This window comes from Thunnus thynnus, chromosome 22 (assembly GCF_963924715.1).
Source record: "Thunnus thynnus chromosome 22, fThuThy2.1, whole genome shotgun sequence".
Classification (NCBI taxonomy): Eukaryota; Metazoa; Chordata; class Actinopteri; order Scombriformes; family Scombridae; genus Thunnus; species Thunnus thynnus.
Genome location: NC_089538.1, coordinates 17,683,803 through 17,710,955, shown reverse-complemented (window position 1 = coordinate 17,710,955; position 27,153 = coordinate 17,683,803). Strand labels below are relative to the sequence as shown.

The 27,153-nt window shown below is 39.1% G+C and overlaps 3 protein-coding genes across 4 annotated transcripts; all 3 read right to left on the bottom strand.

The window, feature by feature from the left end:
- Positions 1-3,351: 3,351 nt before the first annotated feature.
- Positions 3,352-9,155, bottom strand: ltb4r (leukotriene B4 receptor). The gene is made up of 4 exons (XM_067579139.1): positions 9,019-9,155; positions 7,626-8,232; positions 5,184-5,460; positions 3,352-4,704 (listed from the first exon to the last, which is right to left on the bottom strand). The coding sequence occupies exons 2-4, from the start codon at positions 8,111-8,113 to the stop codon at positions 4,333-4,335; spliced, it is 1,137 nt and encodes a 378-aa protein (XP_067435240.1). The 5' UTR covers positions 8,114-8,232; positions 9,019-9,155; the 3' UTR covers positions 3,352-4,332.
- Positions 9,156-9,879: 724 nt separating this feature from the next.
- Positions 9,880-18,153, bottom strand: LOC137174090 (leukotriene B4 receptor 1-like). The gene is made up of 5 exons (XM_067579141.1): positions 17,841-18,153; positions 13,979-14,551; positions 11,851-12,051; positions 11,679-11,719; positions 9,880-11,045 (listed from the first exon to the last, which is right to left on the bottom strand). Exons 2-5 carry the CDS (start codon positions 14,540-14,542, stop codon positions 10,742-10,744), a joined length of 1,110 nt encoding a protein of 369 aa, XP_067435242.1. The 5' UTR covers positions 14,543-14,551; positions 17,841-18,153; the 3' UTR covers positions 9,880-10,741.
- Positions 18,154-19,321: 1,168 nt separating this feature from the next.
- Positions 19,322-25,015, bottom strand: LOC137174087 (tripartite motif-containing protein 16-like). Of its 2 annotated transcripts, XM_067579136.1 has the most exons (8): positions 24,836-25,015; positions 24,466-24,725; positions 22,875-23,249; positions 22,581-22,676; positions 21,948-22,181; positions 20,925-21,081; positions 20,779-20,838; positions 19,322-20,683 (listed from the first exon to the last, which is right to left on the bottom strand). In XM_067579136.1, the coding sequence occupies exons 2-8, from the start codon at positions 24,712-24,714 to the stop codon at positions 20,154-20,156; spliced, it is 1,701 nt and encodes a 566-aa protein (XP_067435237.1). In that variant the 5' UTR covers positions 24,715-24,725; positions 24,836-25,015; the 3' UTR covers positions 19,322-20,153. The 2 variants fall into 2 exon arrangements, with proteins under 2 accessions (XP_067435237.1, XP_067435238.1); XM_067579137.1 differs by lacking the exon at positions 24,836-25,015 and having other exon boundaries at positions 24,466-24,829.
- Positions 25,016-27,153: the final 2,138 nt, after the last annotated feature.

Sequence of the window (27,153 nt, the reverse complement as noted above, 5' to 3'; positions counted from 1 at the left end):
GTGGTGTTTATTTGGAGACTTTCTGTTTGACACATCACACCTCTGAATGGTCTGTTGTTGTTCAGCTGCATGTGTGACTCAAAATTGGCTTCATATGCGAGAATAACTGTTCGCACATATATGTGGTTCCAAATGCTGAGATCAATGCAAACGCCACCTTCTTTAGACAGTCAAATTTCTTTGGCAAGCTTTCCCAACAGGCCAGAATTGAGGCCCCTTGATCGATGTCGGCAGTTGCCAGTGTTTTGCACAGCTGTGTGAATTTAGATGCCCACAGCAAGGATGCATTGAGTTCTATCTGCTACATTTCAAACGCCTCAATCCCTGTCTACTGAAAGAAGGACATGATGTTCTTCTTCAAGTGCTCTCGGTTTATCAAAAAAGAAAAGAATGGGCTGTTTTGCTGGAAGTCCTGGAAATCTGGCACAGGACTCTGACTCCAGCTCGCACATGTACATGCTGACGTCATCCCAGTTGATGGGTTGATGCCCTTACAGCTCGTTCAAGTGCTTGGGGTAACGAAAGGTTTCACTGTGAATGTCCTGTGATTAGACTTCAGTCTTCACCACAAATGCCATCCATGCGTCAAACACAGCCAGCACTTTGCACTTCGCAGCTATACATTGAACTTGTGATATCCGTTAAGAACATGAGTTTCACAAGCCATTTCTCATCATCGAGCTCAGGGTTGTCTCGCCCCTTCACAATAAGAAAGGCTTTGATTGCATCAAAGCACTCTACAAACCGTTCAAACCTTATTGCCACACATCCACCTAACACTGCAATGGAGTGGCAAATACTGTCCATCTCCTCCAGCAGAGATCTGAACTGACGGTGTGTCAAAGAGGAGCAAACAAACAGTATAGTTAACTATTTTCACCACTTTAGCCATCATGCTATTAAGATCAGTCTTTGAAATTGTTGCACACAAATTTTCCTGGTGAATAATGCAATGAAACCTCATCACAGGATGATTTTCAATCAGAGGCACATATCCCTTCTGCTTCCCTGCCATGGTGGGGGCTCCACCGGTGGTAACAGCAAATATTTTCTAGATATCAACTCCTCTCTCTTCAAAATGCTCATGTTTTCACCACATCTTTCCCTTAAGTGGTACCATGCTTTAAACAACAAGTTCCTCACGTGTCTCTCCTTTGTCGCAATCCACTGCTAAACGTCAAGATCTACACTGAATTCTGATGCATCTTGCAATGCAAGAGTTTGCTGGTGCCTTACATTTTCAGCCATGTCGGTAATGTGCCTCTCTACAGTTCTCGCAGAAACTGGTGTTTCTTTGATCCTGTTGATGATTGTGTCTTTGTTTGGTAACCCATCCAATATGATCTCCGAACTGCTGAGGAAAGCCTCCTGTATATATGTTCCATCAGAGAATGGCTTCCTGTGTTTAGCAATGCACTGCATGACTTTACAGTTGCCCTCTGTAGCTTGGTTTTTGCGGTCACATAGAGTTGTAAACACATTGCTTTGCTTACCATACTGGGCCACTGCCCTCTTAATTGATTCAGCTTATCAGCCTTATCTTTGAGGTTTTTCTCCTTTGTTTCAAAATTACATTTTCACAGCAGAGAGTGCACACAGCTCGGCCCTTTAGTGAAATAAATCTGAATTTATTTGTCCAAGATGGTTGAAAGAGGCGAGTATTAGGCAACCTATTTTGTTTTTTTGTTTTTTTTGCTTCAGCCATCGTCAGTTGTTCTTGAAATGAAGCAAAAAAGAAAGCGAGCTAGCTGTTTTCACTACTATTTCAGTATTATTTTAAATCAGATTGTTCATGTGTGTTCACCATTTGACTATATTTTCTATTGAGAAATGTTTGGTTTTTTTTTAAATGTTTTTTATAAAAAAAAAACAACTGTGTATTTAAAAAATATTTTTATTGAACTGTTCTGCGTGCCTGTGTTTGTGGCCTCATGTGCCACCGTGGGCATGCGTGCCATAGGTTGCGAACCCCTGGATTTCAAATAAGTTTTCATTCAGTGTTTTCCCCACCTCCCATGGACTTGTGAGTACATTGGGTTTCAAAAGAAAAGTGGAGTCAAAACTAAGATACTTTGCAGATTAATAGGCCTAGGAATTGGAACATGGTTAAAACTGCCACTATAGTCTGTAGCAGCTACATTAGAGTGGGGATAGCGTGTGTTAAACCTGTTAAGATGATTAAAGGTTTTTAACATTCTTGTGTGGCTCTCACAGCATCAGGCCTCTTGGCTGCTATAGGTTGGGAGTTTACACTTATTGATGAAGAAATGTCAGTTGCATCTCATCATCATCCTGTACACTTGTGTCACCAGGTTACGATCATGATTTCTTTATGTCAACGTCCTTCCAATCAACATCTTTATGCGTAACTCATGTTTCCTGTGACATTGTTCCCCTCCACTTGTTGTTCTCTCAGAATATTTGAGGCCTAAACAGAGAATTAACCACATGAAATGTTGCAACTTGGCCGTGTTAGTCAGGTGTGAAGAAATAGAGGACAGAGTGATGCACAGAGCAGTGAAAGGAAGGACACCTCGGTGAAATGTTGATTATGAAATGTTCTGTGCTGCTGAACATTGCATAAATAACATAATTTAAACATAAGTTAATTTTGCAGGCCAGTACTTTGTGTACTTGTGTAAATGACTGAAAAGAGTTTTATTAAGTTAACAAACATATATATATATGTGTGTGTGTGTGTGTGTGTGTGTGTGTGTGTGTATGTATGTATATACATGTATGTATGTATGTATGTATGTATGTATGTATGTATGTATGTATGTATGTATTGCATAAGTAGTATATATATAAGCTAGGTATTATAACAAATTCCACACATCTAAAATAGATGTGATCATTTATATAGATAAAATGATAATGTATATAAAGTTTTTAAGCTAATAACAAAAAAAGGCCATGACTAGGGATCATATAAAATATACAAACAAATGATAACGATTTTGTTCCATATCTGGGCCAACAATGATTTGGTGAGAAAGTCAACATAAGGAAGAGTAATTTTCCTTTGTAATATACACGCTTAAAGTTATAATCCTTATTTACATGAGATAAAACCTTGTTTTTTCAGTAATAGGCATTCAGTGCCACTTGGCATGTACTTTGAATTAACCACATGAAATCTTGCAACTTGGCCGTGTTAGTCAGATGTTATGAAATAGCGGACACACTGATCCACTAAGCAGTAAAAGGAAGGACGTCTTGGTGAAATGTTGATTGCGAAATGTTGTGCTGCTGAGAATTGCATAAGTTGCCTGATTTATATATCCTTGAAATGAATCATTCATTTTTGCAAGCTAGTGCTTTGTGTACTTGTATGGAAAAAACTTAAAAGAAACTTTAAAAGAGTTTTATTAAGTTAACAAACATTGTTTTTTGTTTTTGAGTACAAATTACCACATACATTATATGCATATTTATGAGTTCCTGAACATAAGACTTTACAGCAGTTACATAAAATTTAAATAAAAGTTGTAAGCTACGTATTAAAACCATAATAAATTCCACACATCTGAAATACATATGATAATTTACATAGATAAAATGATAATGTATATAAAGTTTCAGGCTAATAACAATCATATAATATACACAAACAAATGATAATGATTTTGTCCATTTCTGGACTAACAATGCTTTGGTGAGGAAGTAAACATATTTCCCTTTGTAACATACACACTTAAAGTTATAATCCCTATTTTCATGAGATAAAACCCTGTTTTTTCAGCAATAACATTGCATCTTATTTGCCATGGACACTTGGCATGTACTTGGACAGCATGTCATTTCTGACATGCTGTGACAGCTGATCATTCAAATATTGCAGGGAATAAGGGAACAACAAGGAGCAGCCACAGTGATCTGTCAGATGAAGCGTTGCAGGTGACAGGCCACCCACATGCAACTTTGTTTGGCTGCGCTGTAAACAGATATGCCAGCTTCTCCTCTGTTGTATTTCTGACAAAGTAGCTGATCAAGGAGTGTTTGCTGCAGTAATGACTTACCACAACTGATATCTTAAGGATTATAACTTTAAATAGATACATGCAGAAAGTACATATAGTTCAAAGAAGTTTGGCAAACAACCAAGAGACTGTTTTTCTTGTTGTAACCAAGTGATATTTCCTTAAATTGATTCTTCAACTAGCAATGATATTGAGATTTTATTGACAGTTTGCTGATTTTTCAGTTTAATGTCTAATGTGATAAAGCTCATGGAAGTGAAAGCTCAAAATTACAAGATTATGAGTGAACTCACACAGTTTAAATAATTTATTGTAAAATGTAGTCCAAGTAAAATGGTTTGAGTTGGAACTATTCTACCTGCTCAACACTTGCCAGAGTATTGAATTCCGAATCTCTCGCTGCCATGCTGCTGCTGCTCTCCTTGTTCTTGCCTTTAAAAGCCTTCCCCAATTTGACCGACATTGTCTGCAGAACAGAGCTCTCATCTGGTGAAGAGCCTGTGCGGCCGCTGCGGGTAGTTGACGTGCTCCTGCTCTCCGAGTTGGTGGCCTCGAACAGTTTGCCCATGAAACTGAGGCCAGCCTGACGAATGTGGGAGCTGCCGGCGAACACATAGAGGATGGGGTTGACGGCGCTGCTGAAGTAGGCGAAGGCTGTGACATTGGGACGGGCTGTAGCAGCAGCTTTGAGCACTGATTTACTGCCCAACAGACCAATCACCTGGAGGAGGGAAGTTAGGGGAGGGGAGGAAACAGGGATAAAGGAGTAAGTTATCAAATAAAAGCCAGTTCTAAGATAATAGCTGAGGATATATCCAGTAGCAACAATAAAAGGTCTCTAAAATGCTCTATAATGGCTATAAAGTTCATAATGTACATTTCTGCAGCACTAATTCCATCAGTACATGCATGCATTTAGTATTTTACTAAAATGTCAATAGAAACACTGTCCAAAATTGCCACATTCTCTTTTTTTGTGTTTTTTTATGTGTTTTTTATTTGTGGGTTTAAAGATGCTATATGTCTCTCAGAATGGTGAATTTGGTGTTTTAATGTCCTGTTATGAGAGCATTTTACCCCCCAAAACTTTGATGAAACACAACATGCCTGTCTGTCTGAATACTTTCACATTTTTGGTCTCTTATGGACTTGGTAATAGTTTGTGGCTCATGAAGGTCAAATTCAAAAATTCAAAATCACCTCTATGATGTTGATGATGTGATAGGGCAGCCAGAATACGGCAAAGGCACTGATGATCAGCAGGATCAAGCGGCTGCCTTGACTTCTGCGGTGGAACTTGGCGTTTCTCAGGCGACAGATGACGGAGGAGTAACAGGAGATGATGAGGGACAAGGGCGCCAGGCAGCCCATGACGGTCTCAAACACGTACTGGAATACCTTGTGACCCACGCTGCCCCAGTGGTACGGGACGCAAAATCTCAGGGTGACATTGTTTGGAAATGGCTTCTTAAGATTGCTGTAGGAGAAAAAGAGGGGAAAAAGTAGACAAATATAAAGTGAATGTGATGATGAGACATGTGTTGAGTCAAGACTGTAAAAAAGTGTAATTCATGTTTTGATTAATTTATTAGCTCTAACCTACAGCAGATATACCAGTGTTTTTCTGATCATACACTAATTTACAGTCACTGTCAAAGTTTTGCCATCAATTCATGCCACAGCTTTATATGTATGGAAGTTAATTAGTGACAAAACTATTAAGCAACCACAAAACAGATTTAGTGGGTGAAACAGTGTGTGTACCAGAATAGATCAGATTTCTGCTCTTAAAATGGATTTGTAAGAGCAGAAAAGGTTTTGGGAGCACATAAAGACATAAAAAAGTGTTAATTGAGCCCTCAAGATGAACTGTGTCTCTCGATTTAAGTGAGGAAGTGAGCTTTCTTTGCTTTCTTGTCTCCAAAGCGGCTCACTCTGAGAGCAGAGCACACTGGGTTTGACCTGGAAGTCAAGTGTTATCTTGTTAGACCACATCTGCATCATGCTCTTTCAGTATGCTTCATCAGCTTTTATTTTAATCATCTAAAAAGGTAAGACACAACAGTCAAGTATGGGCATGATCTGCTGCAGCCAGTTATCCAAAATTGTTGGCACAGTAAATAACTTTTTACAGTTTCAAGAGCTTTAACTTTAAAAAAAAACTTTGCTAGAGAAAGCTGGAGAACAAGCTGGAGAATATAATAAGGCCAGATATGACCAAAACTGAATTTAAATGTACAAATCTGTATGCATGGTCCCAAATTTTGATTTACAGATTCACAGTTTGGATTTGGTTTTGCTGTTAATAAACTTCCGTATCTGTGTTTTCAAACTTTATTACAAACTTTTGTTCGTGAAAATAATTAAGAAATAAAATACATAGCTCCATATTTCTCTGTACAATTCTTTATATCGTTACATGTTAACACAGTAGAAATCCAGATACGTTGGTAACATTCAACTATTAAAACGCATCACTGTATTGTAGGTATTTGTTTTTTTTTCTCTATTCTGTTAAGTAGAAAGATAACCAAATATTTATGATTTATTTTCTGCACAGCTCAGAGTGGTCAGTGCTATGTGTAAACAATGAAAATTACTTCCCAAGGGTGTAATGCAAAGATATCATCTGTATCTGTTTATGTCACAAAAATAGCTGCATTCATAGCTGTATCCAGATTTAAACAAAGTGGATGCCTCTCCCATAAATCTACAAGTTTAGAGGCCTGAATTAATCAAATAATAAAACACGATGTGTATTAGAAACCCACCTTCAAAAGAAGAAAAAAGTCTAAACGTAATCTAAATAAAAGATGTGTAACTGTTAAAGGTCTGGGTGGAAATCATTAGTAAAAGCAGGATGGGAAGTTAGTGGAAAAATACAAAGCAGAAATACACGAGGTCATGGCACCTTCAAAACAGTCCCTAACTTCAACTCTCAGTTTGTAGTTCTCTGTCAAGTCAAGAAAGGGGCTGGAAGAGCAGTCCATCTTTATCCTGCCCTGCCTAACTAATCTAATGAAAACTGATAAAAAGTTATAGCACATTCTTGCAGAATTATGTCTGAATATCAGCTTAAAATCATTATTTGTTTTTAGTCTGTTAGTTGTGCATTTTAGCACATCTGCAAAAGGAGAAGTCATGCTGCTTTGGCTGACAGAAGCTCCCGTTCACACTGAACAGACAACAACCACCTGGATTACTTTGTCACCGAAGAAAAAGTTTGAATCTGACTATTATGAGCCAAGATCTTAAGTTCATAAGGAGTGCTTTTTATGTGATTTGAACAGATTTTTGTACATCTATCAATGGTTTTCAGATATCCACCGAGGATAGACGACTGACACAACTGTAAAGAGTGAATTCCGCTGATCCTAGCAAGGTGTGTATGATGTCTGCGTGTGTCTATAGTGTTGTCTTTGTGGTAAATTGTGTCATTCGGATGACAGGTCAGGACATATCTGAATTATGTATTTGTATTAGTTTACACCCCTATTACTTCAACACACAAATTTGCAGGTTTCTTTTGTGAAAGGGTTTGTAGAAAAATCCATGTTCTTAATCTCCATAGTGACAGATGTTAAAAAATGAAGTTTAGAAATGTATTAGATTCAAAAGATACAAAAGAAATTTTAGACTCACCTGCGGTAGAAGGGCATCGGCAGTGCCAGGATGAACGAAATCACCCAGACTCCCAGCAGGAGGAACAACAGGGAACGCTTGGTTCTCATTCTCTGAGACACAAAAGGCCTTGTGACAGCCATCCAGCGGTCCATGCTCATAAGGCAGATGAGGTAGATGGACACGTACATGTTCACATTTGACAGGTAATGCACCAGCTTGCATGCCGCTGAGCCAAACTCCCAGCCCCGGCCGCCGGCCAGGTACCGCAAGAAAAGAGGAGCACTGAGCAGCACAAAAGCATCCGCCATGGCCAGATTCAGCACCAATAAACAAGTCACTGATCTCTTCCTCACTCTGCAAAACACAGACCAAACCACAAACAGGTTCCCAGGGAAGCCCAGCACAAACGCCAGGGTCAGGATTGCGATGCCGACCTGAGCTGAGACGCTGATGGGCAGAGAGAATGAGGCAGTGGAGGAGGTGGTGGTGATATTGGAAGCCATCATGAAAGCCACTGAAGAATCTGAGCCCGGCTTCAGCAACTGTGCAACTGACACAACTTGTCACAGGAGATGCAGGCAGGAAACAGGTTTAGGCAGTTGTGAGTCGTCAATGTGCGTCAATGCTGCAAAACATTACAAAATATGTGTTTTTTTCTAATAGATTTGTGGATGTGGTATCACTTCATTTCTCACCCTGTGATAAGCACATGTATCTTTTATTGCGTAACATTTCCGTGCAGCAAGCAAATGGAAAATGTCAGTAAGTATTATACTGAAAAGCACCAGTCGCAGAACATTATTAAAAAAATGTATACAGTATAGAGTATTTTCATATGATTGATATGATTAAGTTTCATCGTCTGCATTTTGTGTTTATTTGTTTTATGTCTTTTTTTATGAATCTAAAAAGGAGGGGAACGCGGCTGTTTTGTTTGTTTGTTTTTTGACATATTAAAGATTGTTTATCTCAGATGTGAATTAAACATTTTTTAAATAAAATTTTAAATAAAATAAAAGCAGCTTTCCCCTCTTTTCTTAGAGTCTCACTATATTAGTGTTTTCTTTCAGTTTCCTACAAAATCCACCAATGTAAAGATCATATGAATGAGCACAATATATTGTTAAATCAATCTGTCCATTAATATAACTCTTCTCTTTTATTTCACATAACTAAGAAGCAGAAAAGACAGAGAATCAGTGTAAAACTTTTTTCAAACCTTTAGCAAACTTTTGATCTTCTAGTCTTCTACAAAACTAAATATAATTTATAATTCATCATGAAATGTTCCAGAGGTGTACTTTATTATCATTATAATTTTACTTTTCATTTTTCCCAATTAATTTTTCTTAAAATTCAAAACTTGCTGAGAGTTAGTTAGTCTAGTTTGAAATCAAACTTGCATACTGACCTTCAACTGCTGATTTTTGATGCTGACTTTTTATAGACTCCAAAGGCAAATCCACTCCAAAAGTGTGTCTAATTCTCTTAGATGATTTACTGTTAACTCCCCACCTTCCCTCTTTGCTTTGAGGACTGCATGTGAAGAGTGAAACGTGTAATAGAGAAAATATATTGAGTAAGATGGGTCATGTGAGGGGAAACCCAGTGACCACAGGAACCCAGCTTAAGCACACTACCAGCGTCTGTCAAACTGTCCACTTTCTAATTACGCAATTGTATTCTACTATTGCAAAATGGTGGATAGGTAATACTTGTACGCATGAAAGCGTAATAGAAGAATGCTGACACAACATCTGCTGCCCTTTGTGGCAGATCATTTGCTCTGAAGTCATCCAGAAAACAGATATTATGAATATGTAAAATAAGCTAGTGGTGTTTTATAATGTTTAATATTTTGACAATGCTACAGCTTACTGTCTTCTTTGGTCACGGAAATTTAGTGAATCATTACTGAAGACAAAAGAGACAATATCACTGAAAGCCCTAAAGTGTTGTGAAAGCAGTGGCAGCATCCTGTTCAATGAAGAACAGGAATGAACAGCACAAGACTCTGTCATGAAGGTGAATAAGTGAGGGGGTGAATATTCCAGTAAACTCTCATGATCTTGTTGATACTTGAGTATTAAATCACATCTGTATTGTCCACATTGTCTGCTCTCTTGCACTAGACTTTTTTTGGTGGGTTTACGGCATATTCCTCTTTCCACATAACCATCTACAACCTACTTATGAAGGACAGGATGTATTGTATTACATAACAAACCTGTGATGTGTCACCTCTTTCGGAAAATATTGATTACTTCATGTTGTATTTTTCTTTCTTCCTTTCTTTCTCTTTTTTACGTATTCAGTGTGATATATCAAAACTTTTCCGTTTAGGGTTTTCACTTTAAAACTGTATTGATCAACATTTTTATATTAACAGTGGATGAAATGACTACATGACATGTGCAATGTGAAAGGGGTTGCTTGTAGCAAACTTAGTACATCCTTAGCAACAACCGTAGTAACAAAGGTTTACGGAACAGAAGACCATTTGCGGTCATGCACGAATTATCAGACACCGTCACAAGGAGGAAGTATAGATAAAATTGCAAATGAACCATTTAGAGCAGGTTGGAGCCCTGGCCTTTGACTTTCAAGGAACATTTTGTAAATAAATCATATGTTCAACTTTGACCATGTTTAACATACATATCCAACATCATAACAGTATAAAAACAACAGAAAATCACAAAAAGCATGATATGTTCCCTTAAACAATATTCTTTGTTTCAGTTCATCTAGACCGTTCTAGGCTTTACATCTTTACAAGTAAAACATTGCAAGATCAAAATGACACAGGAAAGTGTTGCAAGACAAATTCATATTAACATTACAGTAAACATGTACAGTAAACATAAGGCTCCACCTCTCTTTGAGGGATGGATTTTGAATGAAAAAGAGTTTTTGGGGTGGTGAGGGATGAGGGGGCTTTCAAGCGTTTTTAATAACGGTCCAGTGATTCCTCATGAAAAGTTCAGAGCAGAGCAGGGCTCATATATACAGTTTTAATGAACTTTTGCTCCATTTTTCAGTTATTGAGTAGATGGAGGAGAGATTTAAAGGCCCGTGTCCTTTCTGCCTCAGAGAAACAACACCAGCATCAAGCCTGCTGCCTCCCATGTCCTCTACTTACCATTCTTCACTGGTTTGACATTAGAGCTCGAGTTGGTAACAGAGTCCTGATCTTTGTCTTTCAGCATGACGGCATCTGCGTCTTTGTCTTTGTCACGACTGTTCTGGCTGTTCTGTCGACTCTTCCGGGTGACTGACTCCAGCCCTGTGCCCTCAAACAAGCGGGCCATGAACGCCAGCCCTTCTCGCCGGATGTAGGACTTTCCTGCGAAGAAGTAGAGCACCGGGTTGGCACAGCTGCTCATGAACGCCACGGCTGAGGTGACAGCACGGCTCCTGCGCCATATATTATCCAGTCTGGTGGATGGAAAAGTTAGCAGAGAATTTTATTAGCTAAAGGTATCAAAAAAATTGGTTTCTTATTCAATTTTATAGTCTATAACATTGAGGTTATTTTAATGTGGACATAATTTAAATGGGTAGTTAAACAGAGTTCTGAGAGTTAGATGAGAAGATAGATCCTCTCATGTCTGTGTAAGTGTGAAGCTAGAGCTCTCTGTGAAGTTAAAAAATATTATCACCCCTAAAGCTCTCTAATTAACACACTGGAAGGTACTGTAACTCTTTTCGGTTACAGTTACAGTTCATCCATCTGCCAAGGACTTCTGAAACAACTGGAAAGTCACTGCGCCCAGTTGTTGTACGCCAAGAAATAGCTATAGCACGTAACTCCAGGTAAAACTGCAAATTGTCGCTTTTACATTACTGCTTGTGTACAGTTTAGCAAACATTATGCACGTTAATTTGTGAGCATTAGAGGTGCTGATAGCTGTATTTTTAACTAGGTGGTTAGCAGTGTTCCCCTGCTTCCAATATGCTAAGCTAAGCTAATCGCCTCCTGGCTCTTGCTCCATACTTAACTCACACCCAAAAGTGGTATCGATAATCTCATCTAGTTGTTGGAGAGAAAACAAATACATAATCACTTACATCTTTTTTGCTGTACCGTCTCGACACAAAGCCGCTGTAACCTGAGAACAATACAAAATTGTTTAATTCATAACAGTGCAAAATATCTTTAAACTTTAAACCTGCATGCACGGTGAAAACCTTTAAAGTCTGTGTATTTTAAATATTCTAAAACACAGGATGTGTGACGTACTTGCACCATGTTGATGACATGGTAGGGTAACCAAAAGATGCAGAAGGTCACCACAATGGCCAGGATTAGCTTCTCACTTCGGATGCGACGGCGGAACTTGGTCTGCCGGATCTTCCTCAAGATGCAGATGTAACTAAATACAATGATCGCGTAGGGAATTAAAAACCCCAACACGAGCTCCAACGTGTACTGGAGGACCACCTATGCAGGAGAGATAAGATGAGAATGTTTAGCAGGAAAATCAAATCTATTTTTGATAATCTACACTATGTAAAGTTCCACGATGGCTGCCCCAAAAAGGCAGTGTAAGGTAAGTGTTTGAAAACACATCATGTCTGGTGCACTTAAGGTTTCATGAAGGACACTAATAAACTTTTATTCAAACAAAAAGGCTGTCCTCAAAAAAGACAGAGAAGAGGGAGAATTATTTTGTGCAATTCTATTACTAGAAAGACAGAATGATATGGATCAGCAGATGGCAGGAAGATATGGTTCATCTATTTAACAGCAAAGTTCAGTTTTATTTATATCACAACAAAGTCTCTGTCAAAACTAAAGATAACCACACCGTGCAAAATCTTAAACCAAAACAAGCTTGAGGCCAGGGTTTGCTTGCAATGAACTACAGTAGTTCATACAATGTGTTGTCTGGACAAATCTGAAGGCAAAGATGTTCAAAACAGTCGCACTCAAAGGTGGGGTGAAAAGCCTGTTATCATAGAGTGTGGTGAGATGCGATAATCATTTCAGTAATAAGGATAAGACCTCACACTGTCAACTCAGACAGGTATCATGCTAAAGCATGTAATACACCCACCAATCCACTAGAGGATCCCATGTCAGCGTTTTGCTTCACTTAGGCCTGAAAAGTACACGCGTGTACAATTTCCAAAGATCGGGTCAAGTGGCTCAGTTCAGATGACGTCTATATAAGGTGACAAATTTCCATATTTGGAGGTGGTGAGTTGGGTGTACTTTGTGGACTTTGCTGCAAGAGACTTCGCTTCCTGCTTCCAACTGCCAGTGTCATGTTTCCAACCATGAGTCAGGACATTTTTTCAAAAACTGTAACTACAGTTGTCGTGGTATTTACTGTTGCCATGAAGACAAAGGTTTCCTAACTTCAAGGAAGTAGTACCCTCAACCCACACCATGTTTCAAGTGATCATTTTAACCCAAACCATGATCTTCCCCTAACCCTAACCAAATGGTTTTTGTGCCTAAACCTAACCAGACCTTAACCACAGCATTATCACACCATAAAACATAATTATATTTTAGCAGTGATTTGTAACGGTTTTGGAAAGCACAGACAAATTATGTTGTCCTGCCGATTAATGTGCCATATTAGAAATATTTGTGTCCTTGTGCACAAATCTATAGATAAATTTTGGGACTATTTCACGATCTGCCGTCGCTCGCTGCTGGTACTGCACCTTCTTACATAGGTGTACTTTTCACACCTAGGCGAGGCAAAACGTGACACTGACACAGTATCCTCTAGTGGATCGGTGGGTGCATTACATGCTTTGGCGTGATAGTGGGTTGGTCAGCTGGTTGTATGCAAGAACAGTGACAAGTCTAATTAAGTGTGAAGATTGAAAAGACATGAGAGAGAGAAGTTCAAATCTTGCACACTTTCTTATCTCTGCACAACTGTCCAGCTGCTGCGTGAAGTGGGTGCGAATCTAAGATTGCTGGTTTCAGAGTTTTGTAACAGAGTTACAAAAAGTCAGTATGTTTTTACCGCAAGTCTTAAACACATTGTGCAATGTCAACCAAATTTAGATGATATAATGTATATAGTATCTATACATATGAGCCTGCAACATTTTATATTGATTCACCCATGGATGGTGTTACAGTAACATAGTAAATGCAATGGTAATGAGTCTGACATTTGCACAAATTTTGCATAATTCATCCTTCTACAAATTCCTAGGTTCCTAGATAAGAATAACTAAGAGTATTCACAAAAAAATCAACATTGATTGATGTCTTTTTGACTGCAGATCTAGATGCTTCTACACATTTTTCTAATTTATTTAAATGACAAAGTTAGAAGATTGTGCAGCCTTGGTGGAGAGTGCTTTGTAGGTACAATATATTCAGGTCCTTGTTCACTCACCTGGTTGTTTGAATCATGGTATGAATCACACACCCAGCGACCCTCATTCAGCTTTTCTTCTCTAAAGACAATTGCAGGAACAGAGGCGACCATTACCAGCACCCACACCACCGCCAGCATCCGCAGGACAGTCCTCTGGCCCGTGATGGCACTGACGCGTTGCGGCCACAGCACTGCCACCAACCTGTAGAGGCTCATCAGCATGATGAGCTGGATGGAGGCGTACATGTTGACCAGACAGAGGTAAAAGAGGATCTTACACATCACATTCCCAAACACCCACTTCTTCATAACCAGGTAGATGATGAAGAATGGGGTCAAAGCCATCAGAGATCCGTCTGCGATAGCTAGGTTGAGGATGAGAAGGGTGGTGATGGACTGCTTTCGGGCACGTGCCAGGATGCTCCAGATAATGAAGAGATTTCCAGGGAAGCCCAAGAGAAAGACGATGCTTAGGATGAGGGCACCCATAGCGGTGGCGATTTGATTATCCACAATGGTTTCATTTACTCCACCACGGGGTGTGGAGTTGTTCATGAGAGGAAAACTGTTACTCGGGGCCATTTTAGTTACCTGCCAAAGAGAGAATATCGTTGAATGATTTTTACCTTTTAAGGGATATGACACATACTGTCTCCTGACATCAAACTACTATACTGCAAAGTGACTGACAACTTTTAGAGACTTTTCTGACTAATAATGAGGCCTCACCTCTGTATTCTACTCCATGTTTAATCTGGCAGAGGCCTCAGCTTTGACAATACAAGTATGTATTTCTTTAGGAAAGCGTGGGAGTGTGGCGCAAGTGTAACAGGTTTTAACGGAGACGCTTAATTCCTGAAAAACGAGACCAGACACGAGTGAGGAGCAATAGTCACTGTCTTGGAGTCAGTATTTGAGCTATGATTCAGATTTTTTTTTTTATTCTTCAGGCCTTACAGACATGTTTGTTTGTTGCACCATCCAAAGAGAAGCAAATTAAAATGTTTTATATGAGGCAAAGAAACACAAGATGAGGGAAACAAATATACATAATATATATATACCTGGTATATATATTATATAACAAAAATGATAAACAAGAAATATTCACAATATTATGCACCTTAAGTGGACACTCATATGTGCACTTTTGGTCTGGGGCTGTTTTTTGTTAGAGCCCCTTGTTTCCAATTAAGGGAAATCTTAATATTACAGCATACAATTATATTTTAGACATTAGTGCGCCTCCAACTTTGTGAGAAGAGTTTGGACCTTCCCAGAGGAGTGGAGGCTGTTATAAGCAGCGGATTAATGCCCCTGGTTTTGCAATGAGATATTCAACAATTGAAAGGTGTAATGCTCTGGTGTCCAAATACTTTTGACAATATAGAATATTGTTTCAGTGCAGTAATATGTTTGGGTGCATTTAAGATAATCAGAAAGTTGATTCTATCTGTGTGCAGCATAATGTGCAGCTTTACTCTGACTATATCTGACTGCTTCCTAAAGTTTTAAAGGTCCTAATGGGTTCATATTTTTCAAGCATATTAGAAATGTATTCTGGCCTGAGGCTAAATATTTATAAATTAGCAGCAGCACTTATACTAAAACTAGCAAGAAGTCAGTGTAACTCTTTAAAGGATAAGTGTGATATTCCATATTTTTCTTATTGTCAGCAAATCCCATGAAAAGACCAAAACCAAGAATGAATCGATCCTACTAACAAGTATCGCTGTAGAGCTCCACTGTTGTCCAAAAACTATTAAAAACACACCAACACTTTCATCACACTGCATTTCATTTTGAGTCGATCCCACATACACCGTTATGCTGCTGTCATTACAATCATTACCACATCAAATGTGTATCAATCATCAACTGAAACTAGACATCAACAAATGCACTTTTTACTCCTGTTTGAGTAACATTTGTTAAAAGCCACAGTGCCGAGGTGTGTGAGGATTATTATTTAGTTGGCATGTTTTAAATAAATGAAAGTATATATTTGAGACGTATTTTAAAAGATGTATCTCCTTAATAGAAACACGTGGGCTAAAACTGCGTGCCACAGTCAGTTACAAAGCTATTTCATGTTACTGGAAACACACCGTATTTCAAAAAGTCACATGGCATGTCATCACTTGTTCAATATATCGTGACAGTACAAGAGAGTACAAGAGTACGCCCTTGAGACTGCTGACACTCAAACTATGCAGTGTCAGTACTCTCCTGCATGTAATCAAACATTCACACCCACATCTGCTAAACAAATTTCTTTGATATTTTTCCGCTGTAATTATGGCTTATTATAGGCTAAATCAGTGTGTAATTGGCTGTAAAAGCAAGTACACACCATGTGATATTACAGGTAGAAACAAAGCAGAAATAGAGTGATTGCGTCCTGAGAACCTGCCATTTATTTTTAGTGCAGCTCCCATAGAATACATTTAGTACATGCATTTTTTTTGCATGATTTTGTACCTTAATGAGGAAGCTCTAAGCATTTCATTAATGTCATATTTAAGGGGTTGGACTCTGGAGACTGCTTCCCGTTTGTAACAAGTTTTTTTCTTCTTTTGAAATTAGGAAATGGCTTTAGATATTTCCTCAAAATTAGGTGTCATTCATTTAGTTATGGTAACTGTGCAGGGCATTTTCTGATAAACAGGAAATAAGGGTGGAAAGATAAGTGTAATACACAAATCTAATTAAAGCAATCAGATGATAATAACTGCAGACTCTCACAAAGTCAAACCTTCTGCCCAAGACAAGTGGTATTTTGGTATACTTTGGTATTTTTGAATTAAAGATTTTAACATAGAAACATAGACATTGCCAAAAAATAAGTGAAGTGAAGTGACTTTGATATGTGCAAATTTTTATGTTGATGACGATGTGTCTTTAATTTTCTTTATTCATTGTTCTGACCCTGGAGTGCCTATGATGAAATGTTGTTATAGAAAAACATTTTCCAGATTTCAGGAGAAGACAAAGAAATGTGACCACATGGCCAGTGTTTACAGAAAGCCGGTCAAACCACATTGACAGTGGCATCAAAGCAGCAGCAGCAGCAGCAGCAGCAGCAGCGGGTGAAACTCTGTCATCTTGTGCAATGAGACATTATTCCAACTAAAGCCAGATATAATTGGCATCATTGTTATATTTTTCTTTTCTCTTTCCATTTCTCTTGTGGGTGGCAATGTTTGTTTTCATAAAACCCCTTGCTTTTGCTTTTTATTACCATTTGTACAAACCGAGTTCTTTGTAAAACAAGTGACCACATCACAGACTATAAAACCTGACTGACTCAAAAGGTGTGTTTGCATGTACTGTGTGACTCAGTACCAGCTTAAACATACCTGTTCCACCTACAAAAAGAAAAAAAAAACAAACATGCGGTACACACTGCACCGCACAACACAGAGAACATGAGCGTAACTACACAGATTTAGTCATACACACTGGCATGTTGTAGCCTGGGAGCAAGACGAAACTGCGAGCTCATGTTTTATTTGCTCTGGCAGATAGGCATTTGCGAATTGGTGTGGCGATGCCAGGCTAGGCATGTTGTTCATGTTTGAACAAATCACAGTTGTCAAGTGAACCTGACAGCAGAGGTAGAGGCTTAGACTGAAAATGAAATTACTAAATAATGTCACAAGACCATATGAAAACTCTTTATATATTCTCAAAAGTATACAGCAAGTGATGGCAAAAAAAGACATAATGGAAATCTTAAAAAGGGAAACTAAAGTTCCTAGTTTCTCATCTAACAGTAGCAGCGAAACTATGGTTGACTGCAGTCATTTGTTTGCAGCTGTAAAAACAGTGTGGCTACCGACACAGACTTGTGAATGAGAGATAGGAAAATGAGACTCACCAGGTCATCGGACTGTATATCCCAACAGAAGAAAGAAGACACCAAGAGCTGGAAAAGACGTCTGAAGATGGTGTGAATGTTATGTTTTCTTCCTTTACTTTTCAATCTCTCTTAACTCCACGTTCTCCCCCCACCCACACTCACTCTCTCCTTTCTCTCTCTGTCTCTCTCTCCATTGATTTGTCATGCTTGCTGTAACATGTAGTGTAGTGAGAGGGGAAGGTGTGTCCCCATTACCTGGCCTGCCTTCGCCCTGGCAGTCTGTCAACATCCTCACATGTCGAGCGAGAAATTCCATCTGTTTCGTGTCAACTTAAAGGGCTAGTTTACCCAAAGTATACAAAGATTTTTTTCCACTGAACCCTGATGGTTTTGTATGTGTGTGCCAAACAAAATACGCAGATATCTCAAAACCCAAGCGCATAAAAATCCAACTACACCAAAAATATGTTGACACATGGACATGAGCCCTCTGCTATAAAAGCCTCCATTCCTCTGCAAAGGCTTTCCATCAGATTTTGGAGCCTGGCTGCAAGGATTTGCTCACATTCAGTCACAGCACCATTAGTTATCACCAACTGATTTTAAGCGATAAACAGTGGCTCGCAGCCAGCGTTGCATCCTAAAGGTGTTGGATGGGGTTGAGGCCGGTCAATTTTTTTCCAAGCCAAACTGGGAAAACCATTTCTTTATGGACCCCCACTTTGTGCACCGGGGCATTGTCATGTTGTGGAAAGAAGAATTCAAATCATTTACTTAAACCTGCAGTCTCCCCCTCCTGGCAGTGAGAGTAAATAGTAGTTACCGGGATGTAATTCCGGTTTTACGAGTACACATGTGAGCCGGTCTCGTCGCTACTGTTGCAGCTGTAAAACGGTGGAGTAATTGTTTTGAGCGTCACAACCCCCCGTGAAATGACTCATCTCACTATCAGAATTTGATCCATTCAGTCTGATAAAATTTGGGAAGTCTAGAAGAGACGCATGATTAAATTATTTTATCCCTCGAGTTAGCGGAGGGCTAAACCAGAGGTTAGCCGCCTCGACCAAGCACATCTATCTGCGAACTCGCAGTATCTACATGATACACCCACTTGGTTATGTTCAGGCATGGGCGGTGAGATGGTTGGGGTGGTGGTGGGGGTTTATGTACTAAAGTGAGTGTGTGGGGTTAGGATTAGTGGGTGTGTCCTGTAGGTCTACCCTCCCTATGGGAGCCCTTCACCTCTGGGCAAACCAGTCATTGCCGGTTGACGTAAAATGCAAAATTTCAGATTTGTTTTATTTCATTATTGTTTGCTGTCATATTTTTGGCGTTTCCTTTCAGCAGCAGCGCAGGAAAATCCATCCATCCATACTGGGTAAGAGGTGGGGTACAACTTAGAAACTGCAGAAAGGCTGCAGCTGGCAAGTGTATTCAAACCCAGGTCAGGATCATGTTGCTATGAGGTGACAGTGCACTGCATGGAAATAAACCACATAAAACCTTGCAATTAAGTTTATTAAGTACAACTTGTCACTGTATTACAATTTGTGACAATCAGACAAGACATTTTACAGTGTAAACATATGGTCATCCCATCTTTAACCACTGAGATGCATCACTTCTGCCAACCAGTAAGCATTCATTTAACTTTGGTTGAAAAGTAAAAAAAAAAAAAAAAAAAAAAAAAACAAAGAAAAGAAAAGAAAAAAACAATTCAATTATTGTTTATGGGCAGGTAGAAAATAACAAATGAATAACTGATAAGGTTACTCATTTTGGAAAGAAGCTGACAATAGCCAATGATTTGTGCTAGGCTTTCAGCATTTTCCATGTAAAATTTCCACATAACCAAACCCCTTTAAGGATTGGGCGCTTGCAATAACTTGTTGCCAAGTTGCTCTGCCTTTTCTTGCCCGGGGATGAAAAACTTCTGGATGGGCCTTTAGATCGTATCAAGATCAACCAACAAAAACAAAAGCGAAGCCTTTTCACTAGAGACTAGATATAGTTCATTCAGGTTAAGGCAGGCATTATCAAGGATTTTATGCTCCGTCACCTTCCCTCCTTAATATCATCTGACCTGCAAAAACACACGTACAAATTTTTCCAAACTGTATTAGTGTATGACATAACCCTGGAAGGGAAATGGATGAAAATATTATAGATGAGAAAAGAAGAAAATTTTTATGTTTATGCACAAAAGTGTTTTATTGCCCTCCTGTCCGTATTCCTCTAGTGTTCTAACGTTGCAGAACATTTATTAAAATTTACTTTTTGTTTTTTGGGCCAAAAACCCCACTTCAAATTCCTTTTACACACACACTTTTACTACCATAACTTTACCAGCTGTGCAAACACTCCAATATCAAACCATTTATAATCCAGCCCGAGCCCAGGATAGACAGGCTGAGTGAAAGAAGTGTGAACCTTGTGGATTAGCACCATCGGGTCAGAGACGTGATAAAAACACAGAGTGCCTGCTTTATAATCCAGGTACACTCCGATCTTGTAGGAGCAAGAGCCTGACACTGTTGTTTCTACGTTATTGTGACGGAACGAGTAACCGTCTGCTTTGCACTCTAAGCTCCAGGACTTGTCGTTGCTTCCGAACCGTGAGTCATCCGATGTTCGGCTGATGTCTTTGTACGACACTGCCGCAGACAGACGGCGACCATTCCACTCCACCTCCCAATAACATCGCTCTGACAAACCCTCTTGGCACAGCACTTGTGGAAACTTAGTAAACCTGTCCGGGTTATCAGCATATGGGCTGGGTGAAGGCTTCATCATGTGGTTGTCGTCTACCAGGTAGAGATAGGGGTAGTTTGAGGTCACATCCATTGTGAGGGGACAGCAATCTGGTAGAAAAACAGAGTGTGTTTTAGCATTAAATCTGCTGGCATTGTTGATTATAACTGCATGAAAATAAAGAGGTTCAACTGAATGTTCTTACATTGTAAAAACTCCTCTCTGGTTTTTGGTGCTGGTGGCATGGAGAAGTCAACATAACCGGCTGTAAAAGACAAAACAGTAGTTAACTAAACACCTCTAAACACGAGAGAAGCCATTATATGACTCTAACTTTTAAAAAGGAGGTACCTGTGGCAGAGATCTTTGGCCATGTGTCCTTCAGTACGACCTCCAGTTTATCACTCAGCTCAGACACGCAGTCAGTCACATCTCTGAAGGAGCACGCAGGACTGGCTCCAACTGGAACGTCTGGAGGGTCACCGAAATTGGAGAGAGACTGGAAAATCTGGAGAGATATATGTCAAGAGGCAATGTCAAAGACAAAGACAAAATACTGGCAAGATATAAGCAGCTAGAGATAGTTTGACTCAGAAAAGTGGGTGTTGTGCACCTTATTCAGAGTAATTATTGCTCAAAATTCATAAAAACCTAAAAAGTTCTATTTTGTTGCTGAGTTTAAGCTTGGTTTGAGAGGTGGGAACAAAATGAGGTCCAAAAACTAAGACTTTAAAGCAACTACAATAGATGTTTTTAATAAGAAGAATTGATCAAATGACAGCTGCAACTTGATAGAAATCAAAAACAGAGCTACATTCACCAGGTAGACAGAAACACAACTCCAAATGAATGATAATGTTGCTCTATAACTGCTGGATGTGTGAATATGCTGTTTGCTAACTAGTTCAACATATTTGCATAAAAGCCTATGATGTGTCAGTGTTCTGTTCACAACTTGTTTCTGCTGCCTCCAAGTGGCCAAATATCAGTTAATGCAGGTTTAAGACAGATGATATTATACTTAAATCCTAGAAAATACAGCATACAAATACTTAAACTTATTATTGGCTAAGATATAGTTTTAGCAGTCACAAACTATCAACTAAGAGCAGTTTTGCATTGTTGTTGAATTGTCTCTTTTGGCCAGTAGATGGAACTGTTTCCATTCCTTTCTTCTCAATGGGTTTTCTTATTTTTAGGCTTCTACAATTAAAGACTGGGAGTAATTTGGCTGAACAGCTTATTCATTCATGCCTTAAAAACAATTCTTTACAGAAGCTTTCCCCCTTCAGCAGATGAACATGCAAACAGCCTTCTGGTGTCAAACTCTGCACAGTGAAGCTCAAACATCCAATGCTGAACAGTGTCCGGTACCTGAATCAAATATATGTGGTCGTCGGTGTGCAGCAGCTGTTCCAGGAAAACGTCTCTTCTCCTCAGCTTGGCGGTCTCCTCCTCCTGCTGCAGCTGCAGCTTTTTAACCTGAGCGACCGCAGTCTTCTTCTGGGCTGTGATCAGCCGCTTCACCTCGCCGTGTCTCCTCTGCAGGGAGTCGATCAGCTTGTCGAAGAGCTTGTCACAGTCTGCCACTGCAGCCTGGGCGCAACTCTGTTGGCACACGTGTTTTTTTTTTTTTTTTCCATTTTCAAAAGTTGCATTAGCTGAACATTAGCTGAACAAAACAATAAAATCTCACCAGTTGTGGTGGCACTGATCTGAAGATGGCCCTGACCTTTGACTTCCCTATGAGAGGCCAGATGCATCACATTCTTCACTGCACCTTACGATTAATGCTTGCCAGTAAAACATTAATTAGACATAGTCAAAGGTTACCAGGAAATGATTTTCAGTCAACATGCCACTAAGCAGGTTTCTTATACAGTTATGCAGAATTGTTAAAAAAAAGTGTGGAAAGTTGAACTATGTCTGACATGCTGCCTAAGTCCTCTAGTCTTGAATTAACTCCTGTAAGTTAAATACAAAAATTTAAGGCTTAAATTTTCACACCTTGAGATTCTCCTCGGCTTGGCTGAGATGGTTCAGCTCCTCCTCTCCCTGCTGGACTCTTTTCTGAACTTTCTTTTGAATTGAAACCAGCCGTTTCTGAAAGAAAATATGATCTTTTTCCGTGAGACTGGAAGAGTTCATGCTAAATTAAAATCAATTACAACTACACGTGTTTTATGGCCATCGTTTTGTTAAGAACTTTGGAGAGAATGAGGTGAATATGAGTAGATTTTCAAAAAAAAACAAACAGGCTTCAGTCAAATGTTTGTTAGTCGCCAGAAATGTTGTTTGTACCTCCGTCTCAGCCTTCTGTACCGAAACAGGCACTGTTTTATGGTCCTTATGGTGATTCAGAGCGCACAGAGAGCAAACAAGCCGCTCGTCTGTCTGACAGTAGAACTCCATCAGCTTGTTGTGCTCCTTACACATCTTCGTACAAAGCGGGACCATAGCAGAGACCAGCTGGTGCTTCTTCAACACAGGAACACTCAAATGAGGCTCCAGGTGAGCCGGACAGTACGATGCAAAGCACGTCAGGCAAGACATAGCGGCTTTCTTGGGTTCAGTCCCACAGCAGAAATCACAGGTGACATCTGTCGGGCCGGCACGGGTCAGAGCAGCAGAAGGAGAAGTCCGCTGGTTGTGTGTCATCTTCCACTTCCTCAAAACCTGATGATAAAAAGTTTATTTTTTCAGTCATGGGAAAAATATAAGTGAAAATATGCAGACACGCCCTACTTCACAATGTCAATGTTATGAATGTCAGTGTAAAGACGTATCAGTTGTTTGCTGATGCCTTACTGTAACTTTTACTTTATAAATATGTGTAGATATTTTCTAAGATAAGCCCATGGTAAGCAGTTCTTTTGAGTAACGAGGCAGTGGCTCACAGAACGAGGCAGGTGGTTTGTGAAATATGCACTTTCTGCTCTAGTGAGATCGAATCCAGCTCAGCACGACATTGTTAAGATTATGTTTTCTTAAACTTTCTTTTTCGTAGGTGGCTGTGATGAAGTTCCCACTTATACAATCATATTCGCTGCAGTACATGAAAATATTGCCAGTAATATGCAGCGGTGGACGAAGCACTTAGATCCTTCACTTAAGTAAAAAGTAGAAATACTGTTGTCTAAAAATACTGTTACTTAAATAAAAGTACAAAAGTATTATCAGAAAAATGTACTTAAAGTATCAAAAGTAAAAAGTACTCGTTATGTAGAGTGTTATATCATAATAGTATATTGTATTGTTTGTTTCTATCAATAACAAATACATGTGAGAGCATTTTAATGTTTAGCTTATCAATTTGGAGCCAATTTGAGATACCTTTGGTAGATTTATAGCAATTAGCCTTTATGTACCACTTTTCACACAAAGCCCATAACATTTTTTTTTTAAAAGAATATAAAAGAGCGATAATTTAAACAACAATTAGAATATTAAAACATCTTATTTTATGTAGCCTAAAATCTCCATTTGAAAAGTAGCTAAAGCTGTAAACTAAACGAGTAGAAAGTACAATATTTCCCTCTGAGATGTAGTGGACTGGAAGAATTACGTCAAATGAAAATACACAAGTACAAGTACCTCAAAGGTGTACTTAAGTACAGTAATTGAGTAAATGTACTTAGTTACGATCCACCACTGGTAATACGTTTGTGAATGTTTGCGACGAATCTGCTGACACCAGTAAACTTGAAAACCAGTTGGGACATAACACCCATTAACACAAACGACAAATACATACACAACAAAACATTATGTGTACATGTCAAGTGTCAGTGGAGCATTAGGATTTGTGGACTGGAGACGCAAAAAACAGGACTATTAATGTAGTACTCGTGTATATTAAGTATGGGATACCCGTAACTTATTCCCCTCTCACCTCAGCCAGTGTGTTGTTCCTCCCCAGATCAGGCCTGGGACTGAAGGTCCTCCTGCAATAAGGGCAGCTGTACTTTCCCTTCACGTCCTCCAAGTCCCAGAAACGTGTAATACAGCCTTTGCAGAAGTTGTGCCCACAGTAAATGGTGACTGGCTCTGTTAGAAAGTCTAGACATATAAAACAGCAGAAGTCATCCGGGTCCAGGTCAACTTCACGATGCTCCTCTCGCTGTTGTTTCTCATAAGCCATTTCACAGCAGGCTGAGGAGACAAATAAAAACGATTTCACGGAGAGAAAAGAGCACCTCTGAGTTTCTGAAAAACGGAACCAAAAACTGTGGATAAATATGGATGACCCGTCTCCAAGTCACCGCTATGCAGACGTGAAACCAAATCTCCTTCCGAGAGCTGCCATGTTGCTTATTTGGAGCCTGAGAGTCTGCGTAAAGGATTGAGAGTGGCTGTCACAGCTGTCAATCATGACATGGGCTTCACTTTTGGGAAGTTGCCATGTCTTCCGTATTTATATACAGATGGATCCAACCATGCATGTATACATCCATGAATCCAACCAGTAGAGGTGGGGCTTAATGGGGCAGCTTTTGTGCTCAGAGTAAGTAAGTGTGTTAAAGGGGCATTCTGCCAATTTTACACATCAGTTCACTAGTAATGGTGAACACCAGTAATGGTGAACTGATGTGGGCTGGGCCTACAAATAAATATCCTCTTTGGCTCTGAAGGAATCTTTCAAAGTCTAATAATGTAATCAAGGTTATCTTGAATTAGACCAGAGGCTTCAGGTATTCATTTTTATTCAAAGCATTCTTGCTTTAGGGAGCTCCCTGTTGACCAGACCTTGCAGATCCAGCGTGAGAATAAAAAAAATAAAAATAAAAAAAATCCCATAATAGCTGAAAACAGAATAAAGTGCATCATGTGGAATCGATTGACTTTAAATCAGATTCTTCTTCTTCTCTTGTCAGCTAGTAGGCTAACAGCTTAACATCACTGCACTTCACATTTAAATGTTTGTTTCCATTTAGCCTCAAAAAATAAAAGTCACTGGTAATGGTATTCCTGGTTTACTGGGATGGGGTTCAAGTCCCTGCAGTGTTTTTGCTTAATGTTGTGGCAACTACATGAGGTCCAGTATTATCTTCCTTCAATTCATTGTATCCAACAACTGACGCTAACTTTCATAACACTGGTTTCTACTTCATGCATTACATCATCTATAAGAATTACTGAAAAGGAAAACATTTAAGTCATATAATAGCACAAATTGGATGCAATAATAATGATTATAGCGTCTATAAACATATTAAAATTATATATCTTTGTTTTATTTTCAGTCAACAGTTTTACTGTTTCTTCAATCTACAGTGTTTTATAAGGAATACAAACATAGTACATATTTACTAGGAGCTTTTACTGTTCTCCATTAATTACTACATAATTAATTAAGACCCTACACTGTTCTGTAGTTATTTTGTCTGCAGTAAAACTACCATACAACCCCTGAAGCGCCTCTCCATCTTTAAATTGAACCACCAACCTTCTCCTCCGTACCAGATACACAAGAGCAGAGCAGAACCCCACTTCGGCTGCACCCCTACTAAATGCTGAATGGGGGACCACAGAGTGTCATTCAATCCAAGACAGCAACTCAAGTACGAGTAGGCGTTACTTTAATGTCTAACATTAACAACACAAAACACGATGGCAACATCACTGCTGACTATAGTTAATGCAGATCAATTTGATGCTAGAAACTCGGATTAACTTAGCTAACATTGAACGCACCTCACTGGCTGCTTATTACAGAAGGGAAGAAAACATATTTCTTAAGTGCATCATATCGTCATTAGCTTGTGGGGGATAAAGATGTATATATTTTACACAACTTTTTATCGAACTTTAACAACTCTGAGAAACGTTTTACATGACAGTATCCATACGCTTTGCTTGGGATGTGCAACGACAATAATAGTCTCCACTGAACATTAGTTCCTGGCTACTGAGTTCCATCACTTATAGTCACTTTACCTCACGGTAAACTATTTACACTAACATATATAAATATAAATTCTCTGTCAGCTACACTCAGAAACAACTACTGTGGCCACAAAAGCTGAGATTGTAACTTTTTTTTTCTCTTTTTATAAATGAATAGTTCCTCACAGCGATGGCAGACAGCTATTCAAAAAGCAACTATCAAATGGCAAACATAAAATGTAAACTGAGATACAAGTTATACGGGAATTATAAATTAATCCATTAATTAAGATGAGTAAGGTGGAAAAAAACAAAACAAAACAAATCCAGGCTTGTTAGCGCCTGGAGGTCACCAGGCAGGCCATGGCCTGTCACCAATATTACTGCTCTGAATCACCTCTCATCTCACAAAAGACATATTCACACAAGAATAATAAAGACTAGAGCGAGATTGTTGGAATTAAAAACAGCCCAGAGCGTGGTCGAGCCCATTGTAGGAAATCAAGAAAATAAACTGCAAAGATGTGTTGATTAGTGATGTATTTAGAGGAGCCCAAGGCATATATGCACGTGTTGTATTTGCAGATTTTAGTTCTGCTTTGTAATACACTCCAACCACACCAGCTTGTCCAGAACTTAAATGACATGCAAGTAAATCCCTTTATAATGAAATGGTTTTATTCTTTCTTAAACA